The sequence below is a fragment of the Pelodiscus sinensis genome, chromosome 15, assembly GCF_052426305.1.
Source record: "Pelodiscus sinensis isolate ZL-2025 chromosome 15, ASM5242630v1, whole genome shotgun sequence".
Lineage (NCBI taxonomy): Eukaryota > Metazoa > Chordata > Testudines > Trionychidae > Pelodiscus > Pelodiscus sinensis.
Genome location: NC_143066.1, coordinates 2,188,561 through 2,201,275, shown reverse-complemented (window position 1 = coordinate 2,201,275; position 12,715 = coordinate 2,188,561). Strand labels below are relative to the sequence as shown.

Sequence of the window (12,715 nt, the reverse complement as noted above, 5' to 3'; positions counted from 1 at the left end):
TGAATGTCTCATTGCCTTTTGTGTGATTGGAGGGGATTGTCTCCCTTCCCCTCCCACCAAATCCTAGTTTCCTTCCTGTAGCCTTCAGAATCTGTCCCTATTTTGGTAGCAAAATAATGGTTCCCCTCTGCTGGCCATTGGATTATTTTTTTTTAATTAAGGAAGTTCTACATTGGCCTTTGTGGTTAGAGAAGATGGTCTGCTTTAAATTCAGTTCTTCATCACTTCTGTTTTAGCATCAGGTCCATCTGGGCCACCTGATCAAAACAGCCATTGGTCTAAGTGTGCGGGAGTTACTGTGGCAGTGGAATAAAACTACAGGAAACTGCAGGAGCAGGTGGGAGTACATATTGCATGCTGAGAACAGGATTTAAAAAATTGTCTCAGGCTGGGCTCTCATGTGAATCTCCACATGCCATGGAGTGACTCGCTGCATGGATACTTGTGCTGCATGGTAACCATTCATAATGTGCTTGATTTGGTCTCTTTGAAACAGGAATAAACCAAAGTCCATTAACACATACTTAATGCACACCGCTAGGGTTTGCACAGATTGTAAAAATGTGGTAGATTAGTGTGGAGTAGATTCACAGTTGTGGTGAATTAAATGTTTGTGGAAACAGGCCCTGAATCTGCATATATATCGCCTGACTGTTTCATTGCTAGATTATACAGAACTTTACCTTCTTCCAACTTCTCTTTACTACCCCCCAGGCTGTGCTACCACCAGGCTGTGCAACTCAAGCCTGTAATCTCTGGTTCTCTCTGCCTCCTCCCTTTAACTCTGCTTCACACAGCCAGGCTGGGTATGAATCCTCCTCCTTCCTCTGTAATATGCTAAGGTCCAGCCTTTTCTTTCTGACCATGTCACTACAAATTCTAGCCAGGCCTTGGCAACTTTTGCCTCAACTACCAAAATCTCTCTGGCTTTCCTGGCACACACCTTGTTCCCTCCCATCCAAACAAAACACTGCAGATAAAATCTTCTTCCTATCTGTTCTGTGCATGATGTTCCCCTTGTGAATATTTCTGTTGTCTCCTACTCCAAGTATAAGTTTCTCATCTCCTTCATAGTCCTGAGTTTCTAACCCAGTGTCACTTTGCTTCCCCTCATCCCATTTGTTCTGCTAAGGTAGACAAGGCTGGTTTAGCATGAGACACTAAACAATGCGATAATTGCTGTAAGCCTTTTGCATACTAGGAAATTTCTTCTCAAACTTTCCCATGTTTCAGTCCCTTCCTAGGACTCACTTTGGCTATGCCATGTACCAAGAAATTAAGCTGTTTTCCACTGGCCAGTCTGAATGGCATTTGGGAGTTTATATCTCCTCCACCCAGTCACCTGCACATATCAGCGTGGGGCACTACCTTCTCTCACTGATATTGTCAAGCACCACCTTGATCACTCTGCCTATTCAGTATGTTGTAGCCCTTACCCTTTGTCCCAGGGGCATACCCTGCACCTGCTGCTCAAACAACCAAGCACATAATGAGAACTCCCTGAAATAAACAAAGAGCACAAAAGGCTGGGAAAGCAACTATGTGAAAGGGGCAGGGTTCTAGCTTGTGGGGGTGAGCCAGCCATTTCCAGGTGGAGTTGTGTGGGCAGCTAGAAGAAATAGCATTGCCGATACCTGCACTCTTGGGCTACATCGACACTGCAGCACTATTTCGGGATACCAGAGTATCCTAAAATAGCTATTCACAGCAAGCCCGTTATTTTGAAATATAACAGGCTTGCTATTCTGATGTCCCTGTAAAGTTCATTCCATGAGGAGTAAGGAATGTTTTGGAATGCCAGGTTATCTTGAAATTTGGCGTTTTATAGACAGCACCAAAGTACGAAATAAGCTATTTCAAAATAAGATACACAATTTTCATTGCTCAAATTGTGTATCTTATTTTGAGCAACGGTAGAGTGTAGATGCACCCTATTAGATCACATTGCAGTTATAAAAAAGACTAGTCTTGCAACTCACACCTTCCTTTCCTAATTAAATGCAAGGATTTACATACTTAAATGTGTATGAACAGTAATGAGACAAGTATCCCTAATTCTGGTTGAGATAACTTTATATGTTTTCACCTTTCTATTGCCCTGTGAGTGCAACCGAGGTGATCAGGTATCTGCCTGGCAATCTGCATCTGTGTGTGACTCCTTGAGCTGATCTTGCTTTTGGTGGAAGTCAGTAGCTAAACTCTCATGGAATCAGAAGCAGGGTTAGACTGGTCATCTTTTTTTTACTGCAATTGAACTCAGTAGGATTCTCAGAAATGCCAAAGTAATGTAAGAATACAAGTCCCACAAATCAATATGGTTGTGCACCCAAGTAATTTGCACTTTGATAGATCATTTTTTCAAATTTGAAGAATAGTCTGCAAGAAATTTCTTTGTAAAAAGCTCTAGCTTTGCCTTGTGGAAGTTTTTAAGATGTGCAGGAAATTTTAAGAGTGACTTAAAATTAAACAGTGTCTACTGCTCACAAGCACAACTAGCTTTTTTATAAGATTTGTAACAAGGTGAGGCACAAAATTAAAAAAATCCTCAGCATATAAGCTATAGCAGCTCCAAAGGTTTATTTGCCTGCTGTGTTTTATCAGGGAGTTGAGGTGCATGTTTTTTCTTAACCCTGCGTAAATTTGCCATTTCAAGGAGTTAAAAGCATGTCATGTGCACTCTGCTTTCCTAAAATAACAGGTCAGGTGTCTGCTTTTCAAGACTCTTCCTGGCTTCAGTGACCAGATATTACAGATGAGGCTCTGCCCTTGACTACTTCTGTGTACCATGGGTTCTTTACAAGAATTCAGGGGCTTAGTCACCCTCCCTTTATTATTTCCATTATGGTAGCATGTGGGGCCTTCCTTATCGTAGAACATTAGAAGTGGAAGGGACCTCGAGATGTCTATCAGGGATGGTTTAGATAGCACTGGTCCTGCCATGAGGGCAGGGAACTGGACTCGATGACCTCTATCTAACCTGGTCTTAAATATCTCCAGAGATGGAGATTCCATAAGCTCCCTAGGCAACTTATTCCAGTGTTTAACCACCTGGACAGTTAGGAACTTTTTCCTAATGTCCAACCTAAACCTCCCTTGCTGCAGTTTAAGCCCATTGCGTCTTGTCCTATCCTCAGAGGCCAATGTATCGGGACCCTTTTGTATTTGGTGCTGTACAGTTAGAATGCTTTATGGGTTCCTGAAACATTTTTGTATTGCAATGCAGGGTCTCACAGAATGGAAAAGAGTGACAACTGCTGCGGCAAGCTACTGCAGTTCATATGGGATGAAGCCCCTGCATGCATTGCCTAGTCACAATGGGGCTTATTGCAGGGCAATGATAAATAACTTTGTTAGCATTCCCATTAATGATCACTGTGGCCCAGATTTTCCTTCCTCAGATTAAGAGCATCTTGGCTTCTTCATTTGCTCTCTGTTTGCTCAGCTTGAGGCCCTGAGGTTGCAGTGATATTCTTTCCATTAAGGAGGGTTTGTCTCCATGACCTGTTGACAACAGCATCTCTACCAACTATAAATGGTTGCTAAAAAGCTGACATGAGATACTCATTGTTGGTGACAGGTGGCCCATCCGTTGCTCCCAATGAGTTTCAGAGCTAAATGCAGGACCTCAGCAGTCAATACCCTTCCAGGTTAGCTTTGAGTCACTCTTATTGTACTACCATAGTTTGTTTGGGTTCATTAAAATCAATTTTAATTTTTTAATTGGAAAAAACAGTTCCCAGAAAAGGCTCCCATCTGCCCAGGCCTTCACATGCCCCCATTCTTTCCTTCACTTGTCAGTGCTGGGCAAAGGAATGCTGGCTCTGAATCACAACGCTAAGTTCAAATAGCCCAAGGGTAATTGCAAAGTCCAAAGAACCTGTTTACCCCAGCTGCTCAGCCAATGCTGGTATGCTGGTTCTGTTGAAAACTGCAGCTATACAAATATAGTAATGGTGCAGCATGGAGAGAGAAAGCTAAGAGTTCTGTGCAATTGTACTGGCTTCCCTATGAAATAGTGAACGGTGGCACATGCTCTAGAACTGCTGCACTGGTGAGCTTGATACAAAGATCAGGCAAGGTGGTTGAGCTGGTAGATAGCTATACCTTTCAAGCTTATTTGCCTATAGGAAAATGGTTCACTGGATGCTACTGGAACTTGTGTGAGTATATGTCTAATGGTGCCAACTATAGAAAGCAGAAAGTCCTCTATAAAGAGGAAATATATCAGTTAGCAGTCAGCAAAGTGGTCTTCACTGATTTCCCTCAGGTCAAGGCCGGCCACGTCTGGTGGGCTCAGACAGGTAAGGTTGTTGTACACATACACAGGTATGTTGGAATCCTCTCCCTCTGTAAGGGACTGGACAAAGCGTGGAACCACTGTAGGATGCTGCAAGGAAAAGTGTCTTAGTTCCTTCAGTGAGCAGTTGCAGTGCCACTTGTTTCCTTCCAGCCACAACTGCTCCAGCACAGGTAAAGGGCTCAGAGAATCAACTGAGAAGGTTTCCAGGGAATTGTTTCTGATGCTAAGATACCGCAAGCTTGTCAAAGGGGTAATTATGTTTTTGTCCAGTGTCTCCAAATGGTTGTTGGAGAGGTCAAGCCAGAAGAGACGCTGAAGTGAGTTGAAAGTGTTGTGAGAGATCTCCAGCAGCTGGTTGGAGGAAAGGAGTAGGTATTCAAGGTTATTGAGGCCTACAAACATGTCGGAGGAAAGATGGGTCAGCCTGTTATGCTTAAGGTCCAGCTCCAAAAGATCATGCAGTTCATTCAGACTCTGGTCTTCAATCACAGATATGGTGTTGTGTTGCAAGGAGAGCCTCCGGAGGCAGGAAAGGCTAGAGAAAGTTTGTGGCCTGATTCTGCTCAGACAGCTGTTTTCCAGGTGAAGGCTGTGCAGCTTGGTTAGACCCTTAAAGACATAGTCAGGAAGTGCCTTGAGGCAGTTACCAGACAAGTTCATCACTGCGACATTAAAGAGCCCAAGGAATGCCCCAACCCTGATCTCTTGAATTTGGTTGTTGTTCAGTGTAAGGACCTCCAGCTGGCCTAGCCCATCGAAAGTCCTTTCTGTGAGGCTCCTGATCCTGTTGTGTCCCAGCTGCAGCTCCTCCAGGAACTGGAGGTCTTTGAAAGTCCTTGGGCGCAGGCTGGTGATTGAGTTACTGGATAAACGCAATACATGCAGGCTCAAGAGACCCAGGAATGTTTCTTCAAAGAGTGAGATGAGACGATTGTGGGAGAGGTCCAACCACCTGAGGGACTTCATCCCCATAAAAGCACGTGGGGCAATGGCATTGATCAGGTTGTGGTTGAGGTACAGCTTCTGTAGCTTCTGCAACTTGACAAAGATATTGAGCTTGATGCCTTTCAACAAGTTCCTACTCAAATCCAGCTCCTTCAGCTCACTGAGACTGCAGAATATTTGGTGTTGCAGGTAGGGCAGCTTGTTCCCAGCCAAGACTAGCTCCCTCAGGTTAGGCAAGTGATGGAACACTTTATCAGGCAACACCACTAAGGAATTCCACCCGAGGTTCAGGTACCAGAGGTTGGAGAGCCCAGCAAACAGGTCTTCCTCAATTTTGCTGAAGAGATTGTTGTTGAGGCTTAAGGTGGCAAGGTTCTGTGTGTGAAGGAAAGTGTTGGGTGCCAAATGTTTTAGCCTGTTCCGTTCCAGGTGCAGGTGGTAGAGGCCTTTTAACCCATGAAAGGCATGCTGCTCAATGCTTGCCAGCTGGCTGCTCTGCAGATTAAGGAAGTCCAGGTTGGAAAGATTACTGAAGGCTGCAGCTGGCACAGAAAATAAGTTGTTTCCATCCAGCCATAATGACTTAACATTGCTGGGAATGTCTTCTGGGAAGCAGGTCAGGTTCCGGGAGCTGCAGAAGATGTTGAGTTCCTCACTGTAGTCGTCATAGCTGCAAGCACATGAGCTCGGACATTTTAGGAGCTCTGTGTCAGACTGCTCTTTGGGTGCATCTTTGCTGGGAGATTGGCACCCTGCCGTTGGTACCAAGACCAAGAGTAATAAGAGGGTGTCTGCTGGGGGGAAATTAAGACAAAACAAATGGAAATCATTAGCTTACAGCACATGGCAAGAGGAAATGATGCAAATATAACATGGCTAGGTACACTCAATGGACCCCTAATGCTAGTACCATGTAAGGCACAATACTGGGGACTGAGCAATCATAACATGGAAGAAAAAATGTATTGCAGTGGTGTGCAACCTGCAGCCATTGGGGTTCTGTGTGGCTCACAAGACATTTTGTTTACTGTTGCCCATAGTGCGATTGCCATTTTCTCCTGGTATCTGTCAATGCCGTTTTTTCTACCAGTATTACTAAAATGAGACACACACAAAGCAAGGGCAAGTGAAGGGAGGAGTGTGCTGATTGCGCACAACATTAACTGAGAGAGTCATGCCCACCCTCTGCATACAGGCAAAGCACTGCTGTGATTCAATTGGCACATCCCACAAATTCTAGGTACTGAAAAACCTTTAGCAAAAATAGCCTATAGATGAGACCCTATCGATGAGACCATTCTTAGTTACAACAATCTTGCGACCCAGTGAGATGGAGAGCTACTCACATGGCCCACTCACTAGCCTAGATTGCCATTGTTGGTGTATTGCCTTTCTTCAATGCCTGCTGATAGCTGTAGGAACGGATTCTGCTGAACTTGGTGACTGTTTTGCAATTGATTTCACTTGGATCAGTTTTAGGTCCAGGGTTTGTGGAGTGACTTGGGTTTTCTCTGTGTGGTGTTATAGGGCCAGATTTACCATTGCTATGAGCATGTGTGCTCCTACACTGGCACAAATGATCTTTACCCACTTTGTACTGGTATAAATGACTGCACAAGGGACACGGAAACAGTGAATGGGGGGCATCATTTTGAAATGTGGGAGTGACATTCTTAGCATGTACGTACAGAAGTACATCTTTAGGAGCACGTTGTGTATTTGGGCTAACTAGTCAGGTTGTTCACATCCTTCTGTCTGTATCTATTTACAATCTGTTATCATTTGGCTTAATAGGCTCTTCACCTTGACAAGACTGGGATTGCAATGTCTAGGAAGGATTCCCTTTTGGTATGTCTGGTAATTGCTCCCCCCCCCCCCCCCCCCGACATGGGCAAGTTGCTGACTGAGAGAATCAGGCTGTGACCAGAGGTTGGGTTCATCTCCCTACTCCACAGAGCTTTAAAACTGGAGTCTGCCATTTTTCCCCATCTTAAAAACAAAAGGCCAGTGATAATGACTTTCTTTAAGGTTTTCCTAGCTCCTTTCTCATACAGGCCCATATCCTCTAAGAAAGGGGGTTCTCAAACTTCACTGCAGCATGACCCCCTTCTGATGATAAAAGTTATTACACAACTTGAGTGGGAGGGGGACCGAAACATGAGCCCAGCTGCCCAGGGACCAAAGCATGAACCTCACCACCACAGGTAAGAGGATCAAAGCTGAAGCTGTAGGGTTTAGTTCCTACCGGGGGGCCTGTAACAGGACCCATCACCAACAACTGAAGTCTATGGGGTTTGGCTTCTGCCCAGGGACGTGAGGCTCAGGCTTCAGCTCTGGATTCCAGCAATTCTAACACCATCCCTGGTGACCCCATTAAAACAGGTTTGTAACCCACTTTAGGGTCCCAACCCGTAGTTTGAGAATCTTGCTTAAGAAGACAGGACGTAGCTTCTGGACTTGGTCAGTACACTTCCTTTGGTTAGACCACTGCAGTTAGTGGGTCATCTCTCCACTGTGGAGTGGAAAGCATTGCCTGCAGGGATCCCGTTTCAGCATGTCTACCAAAGCATCTCAGTCCTTGCTGTTGTCCTTGCTGTACCATCTCTGGGCCCCCAAGCAGCTTTGTCAGCACAGTTCAATATGGACCACGTTCAGGGCTGGTGCAGGTGATCACAAACCCTTCTCTAAGGTCAGTGGGGGCTGTGCCCCCTTACACGGAGCTGGACTCTTAAACACAGGATACGTCTACACTGGCATGATTTTCTGAAAATGCTTTTAACGGAAAAGTTTTCCGTTAAAAGCATTTTCGGAAAAGCACGTCTAGATTGGCAGGATACTTTTCCGCAAAAGCACTTCTTGCAGAAAAGTGTCTGTGGCCAATCTAGACGCGGTTTTCCGCAAAAAAGCCCCGATTGCCATTTTCGCGATCGGGGCTTTTTTGCAGAAAACAGTACTGTGCTGTTTACACTGGCCCTCTTGCGCAAATGATTTGTGCAAGAGGGCTTTTGCCCAAACGGGAGCAGCATACTATTTCCGCACAAACACTGACAATCTTACATGAGATCGTCAGTGTTCTTGCGGAAATTCAAACGGCCAGTGTAGACAGCTGGCAAGTTTTTCCCGCAAAATCAAATAATTTTGCGGAAAAACTTGCCAGTCTAGACACAGCCAGGCTGTCAGTTGTCAGTCAGGAAGTTAGGCTGGTACTGGGAGAACTTTTATGAGTAAAACAGCATGCTGTAGGTCCAAGCCCAGAACACTGACAGTGTCTGATGAGAAAATGCATGAGAATTCTCAGACACCTTTTTGTGTTGAAGGCCACATAATGCAGCAAAGAGAAAGAACTGCTCCCTTAGCCTCAGCCATTGTGCTTACAGGAGAAAAAAAAGTGGTGGCTCATCAACATGGAAGGTCACGGGTGTATCCTGGAAAGACAGCAAAGCTTATACAAGACACATCAAATCTGAATTTGGCACTCAGTGGCAATACAGCCACTAAGGTCAACACAGTTGCATCCATTTTGAGCAAGGTCCAAACTTGATCGACTCTTCTCCACTTTCACTGTTGTACAGTTCTTTGTTGAAACTGTTCCTAAAGCTTCTGTCTTACCTTGCACTTCCTGGTCCTGTTGCTTGTGCACTTCAGTGTAATGAAGAGTGGGGAAAATATAGGCTAATGCAGGAAGCAGTGAATAACAAAGAGAAATGGTTCAGTACATTTTTAGATGTGCTCATACCATACTGTGCTGTAGAACATCACCGTCCTGGGTATTATGGCTCTCATTTCTTTTAGAAAACTTGTTTTCAGAAGAGCTTAATTTAATTTTAAAACTTGTTTTGAGGATGGGGATGGTAACTAGGCCGAGATGGGTGAAAATCCTGGCGGGAGCAATTTTAGTGAGCTATGAAATGACAGAAAACTTAACCTTTTTATCCCCTGTATTTAAATGTTTCCACCTCTCATAGTTATTCAGTAAAGCATTAGAGAAAGCCCCGGGCTCTATATTATTTAGAAACCCCCCTATAAAGGCTAAGCCTTCCCTGTGGGTGTCTTTTGTAGAAGATAGAAGTCCTCTTTACAGAAGAACATTTCTAATTGCACCTCTCTCCCGCCCCCGCCCCCCCCCCCCCCCCCGACCTCTCCTTAGTGGCAGGCACTGTTTGTTTATGTTCAGTTCAAATTGTCACAGGCAGGATGTTCAAGTGGGTTTGAAATTAGGCCACTTGAGTTCACCCAACCCCATTTACAAGGGAGGGGAAAATCTAGAACATTAGGGTTAGATAATTCCACTGTTTTGAAGTAATGGGAAAACAAAAAGAGGAGAAGTTGATTTCAGATGACCTGTTGCACTCTTGCAATGAAGTAGCATTTTGGTTAGGGAAATAAAGCAATCTGTTTTGTGATGTGCACCAGTGCCTGGTTCTAGTTCTGTACTTTAATACTAAAACTTGTGATAAGGTAGTGATCCTGTGCCTGTCAAATCCATCTATTGCTTTTTCAGCATGACGTCCTGCCCCTATTGCAGCAGGCATATCTTGTAACATTATACTTCCTCATCTCCAGTTTGAGGGAAGGATCAGTCAGGAATGGCAAGCTATCTGAGTGAGAATATTGCCTTCTCATTTTTGTTCAGTTTTGTTGTGCAGGTTTAGAGAAGATGCCATTAAAATCTGCTTGAGAAATGAATATTACTGCAGTATTTCATATTAAAAATGAGTGTTGCAGTTACACGAACTAGTGTGAAGTGGCAAATTGCTTGCAAATACCCTGTGAACAGTGTTCTAATTAGGGATGTTAAATATCGCTTAATTGAATAATCGATTTAACCGCATGAATTCTTATCAGTCACTTGACTATTCTATAGTCCCCGGGGATGGGGCAGGCAGCCAGTGTGTGCTGGCCCCACTCCCAAGGAACCCCCTGCCGCTCTATGCTGCTGCCTCTGATTTAGAGGGAGGTGCCAGGGAGGAACTGGTCTGTGAGGGGAGCTAGTTTTAAAAACCAGCTCCCCTCACGGACTGGCTGCCTGCCACCCTGCACTGCTGTTCAGGGTTGGGGCTGAGCTCCCAGACTTGGCACGAGCTGGAACTGAGTCAGGCTGCCTGCCTACCTGGCTCCTAATACACTTTAAATGCCGAGCTGCAGCAGGGATAGATCTGACCCAGTGCTGAGCTGGGCTGCTGGTGGCCAGCCAGCTAAAAAATGTACCGGTAGGGGATCAGGAGGAAATGTATATAGTCTGTAGCACGAACCGATAAGCTTTTGCTTATCGGTTAATCGACTACACTATTATATCCCTAGTTGTAATGGTAACCATTGCACTTGATTCCCACCTTCCCAGGTATGACACACATACTTGTGCCCATGAGTGCTGATCCAAACATTTCTGTTTATTGAGGTGTGATGGGGAAGAGGCAAGATCAGCTCCCCAAAGTACTCACATTGCAGTCATGTAGTCTGCTCTGCCAATAATACCTCCCAAAAAATGAACTCCAAGCTTATTCGTTTCTATCGATCCCTGTCACTGTGGCATGTACAGATCTCTTCTATCTAGCCTATAGTATCTGCATTAGTATCTGCATGCTAGGTTAATAATACACATTTATGTACTTAACTTACATTTTAAAAAGCCCATAATTATACGTACTGAAGTAATGCTGATCTGTTGCCTCTGTTTATATGCCTGTCAATGTAGTAGTCTTTTTTTGTGTATGCTCACATCTCCAAGAATAGTAACCCACCATTCCTGTATATTCAGGATCCTGTTGGACCAGCAATTAGATTTTTACTGCATGTTTCAGCAGTATTTTTTATTCTAAAATGTCAGCAGTAGATGTAGCCTGGCCCCAAACCTCCCAGAATTAATCTGATCTTTTAAAAAGTAGAGAATATGGAGGTCTCACCATAATCCATTATTTAGAAACTTTCTGCAAAAGAACCAATCTTTTTCTCCAGCTGCAAAGTTACTACTCTAGCAGAGACACATGCACTGTGCATGCAATCACTACTGCTCCTTAGAGTAACATACAGGGCATAATAAAGCCTGATCACTATCCTATAACAGCAGAGGTAGAAAAATAAGTTTGATGAGCAAAATAATTAAAGTTTCCAAGAACTCGTTGATCTGCTCACCCTCGCTATTTACCTACCCTTACTTGTGTGATTTATTTGATACTCTGGTGCGGATCCATGCTATCCTGCTCTGGTAAGACACTATTGGAGGAATGTGGGAAGTTTCTTCCACTTACCTTTTCTTGTGTTCATTGCAGCAGAAGCATGGGAAGGAAACATTCTGTGAAGCAGCCGATTCTGTTCTCTGTATTTCCCCCCCCCCCACTGATAATGTAGCAATACAGCAACCACCTTGATGCCTGTCCAGCACTCTGTGCTCGATTGGTTTTAACCGTTGTACTACCAGGCAGGAATGCAGGGAGGATTTTATTACTAAGGCAAGGGATGTTGATTGAAGGTCTTGAGCTGTGTGTGTATATTCTCTGAGTCTGTTGCTCTGGGAGTCAATTCTCCTGACATCTTTAACTGAGAACAAATGTACTGAAAATACTGGTGAAGGTAAACTAATGGCTCCTCTTCCTTTGCCACTTCTGTTTTAGCTTCCTATTGTAGTTAATATAGATGCCCATGTGAAGTTTATATCTCCTCTGGGAAATGACAAATAGGGTTTTTTGAGAAGTATATAAACACTTCTGAAGAGAACATGACTCCTGAATGGCAATGAGCTGAGGAAACAGTATTCTGATCTGGAATAAGCTTTGATGATGGTTCAGATGCAAGTACAATCGGTTCTCAAGTTTGAGTTTGATGGGGCCAGATGGTGGAAACCTTGCAATCCTGGATGATCCTGTGAAATTTCTGCAATCTTGAATATGTGTCTCATGAGATGTTCTTGTGGAATGGTGGCTGCATCTGAACCCATGCTAGCAAACCAGGGGTTCTGAGTTGGAACCAGAACCATATGGACAGGTTCAGATTTGGAGACTGAAATCCAAGACTCCCCTCTAATCTTAAAAGGATTAGATTTGAAGTTCCACTTTTGGCCCACCTCTGGTTCCAAATTCCCGTGGTTTTTCAGATTTGGATTTCTACCAGCATTAGAGGTAGAGAGCACCCAGTGGGGAACAAAGCACTTGGGTTCTAAAGGATTTGGATTGTCTTAGTTACTGGGTCCGCAGATGGCAGAGAAGAAACACAAAGGGACAATGGAACAACATGCTAAATAGAATGAATGTTTAGCCCATAGTCAGACAAGGGTCTGGGGTGATTAGTGTGGATAACTAAATTGAGAGTAGCAAAACAAGTACCTTACTTCAAAAGAGACAGCAAATGAGTGATACTATTTCCATAAAGAGCCCTGGTAGACTGTCTGGAGTACAGCCTGCTGTGTTGGCTGTACAATACAGCCAGAAATACAGTAGACTTCCGATAATGCGGAACCTATGGGACTTAGGTGGT

General features: G+C 44.2%; 1 protein-coding gene across 2 annotated transcripts; it reads right to left on the bottom strand.

Moving 5' to 3' along the window:
* Window positions 1-3,682: 3,682 nt before the first annotated feature.
* IGFALS (insulin like growth factor binding protein acid labile subunit) lies at window positions 3,683-12,197 on the bottom strand. 2 transcript variants are annotated; one of them, XM_075898940.2, is made up of 2 exons: window positions 11,494-12,197; window positions 3,683-6,036 (listed from the first exon to the last, which is right to left on the bottom strand). In XM_075898940.2, exons 1-2 carry the CDS (start codon window positions 11,534-11,536, stop codon window positions 4,229-4,231), a joined length of 1,851 nt encoding a protein of 616 aa, XP_075755055.1. In that variant the 5' UTR covers window positions 11,537-12,197; the 3' UTR covers window positions 3,683-4,228. The 2 variants fall into 2 exon arrangements, with proteins under 2 accessions (XP_075755055.1, XP_075755054.1); XM_075898939.2 differs by having other exon boundaries at window positions 3,683-6,039; window positions 11,494-12,196.
* Window positions 12,198-12,715: the final 518 nt, after the last annotated feature.

Excerpts from the sequence above, each read along its gene's own strand:
- IGFALS (XM_075898939.2), bottom strand. The coding sequence starts at position 11,536 with ATGTTTCCTTCCCATGCTTCTGCTGCAATGAACACAAGAAAAG. Across the intron at positions 6,040-11,493 it reads TGCAATGAACACAAGAAAAG|CAGACACCCTCTTATTACTC; the intron begins GTAAGTGGAAGA and ends ATTTCCCCCCAG.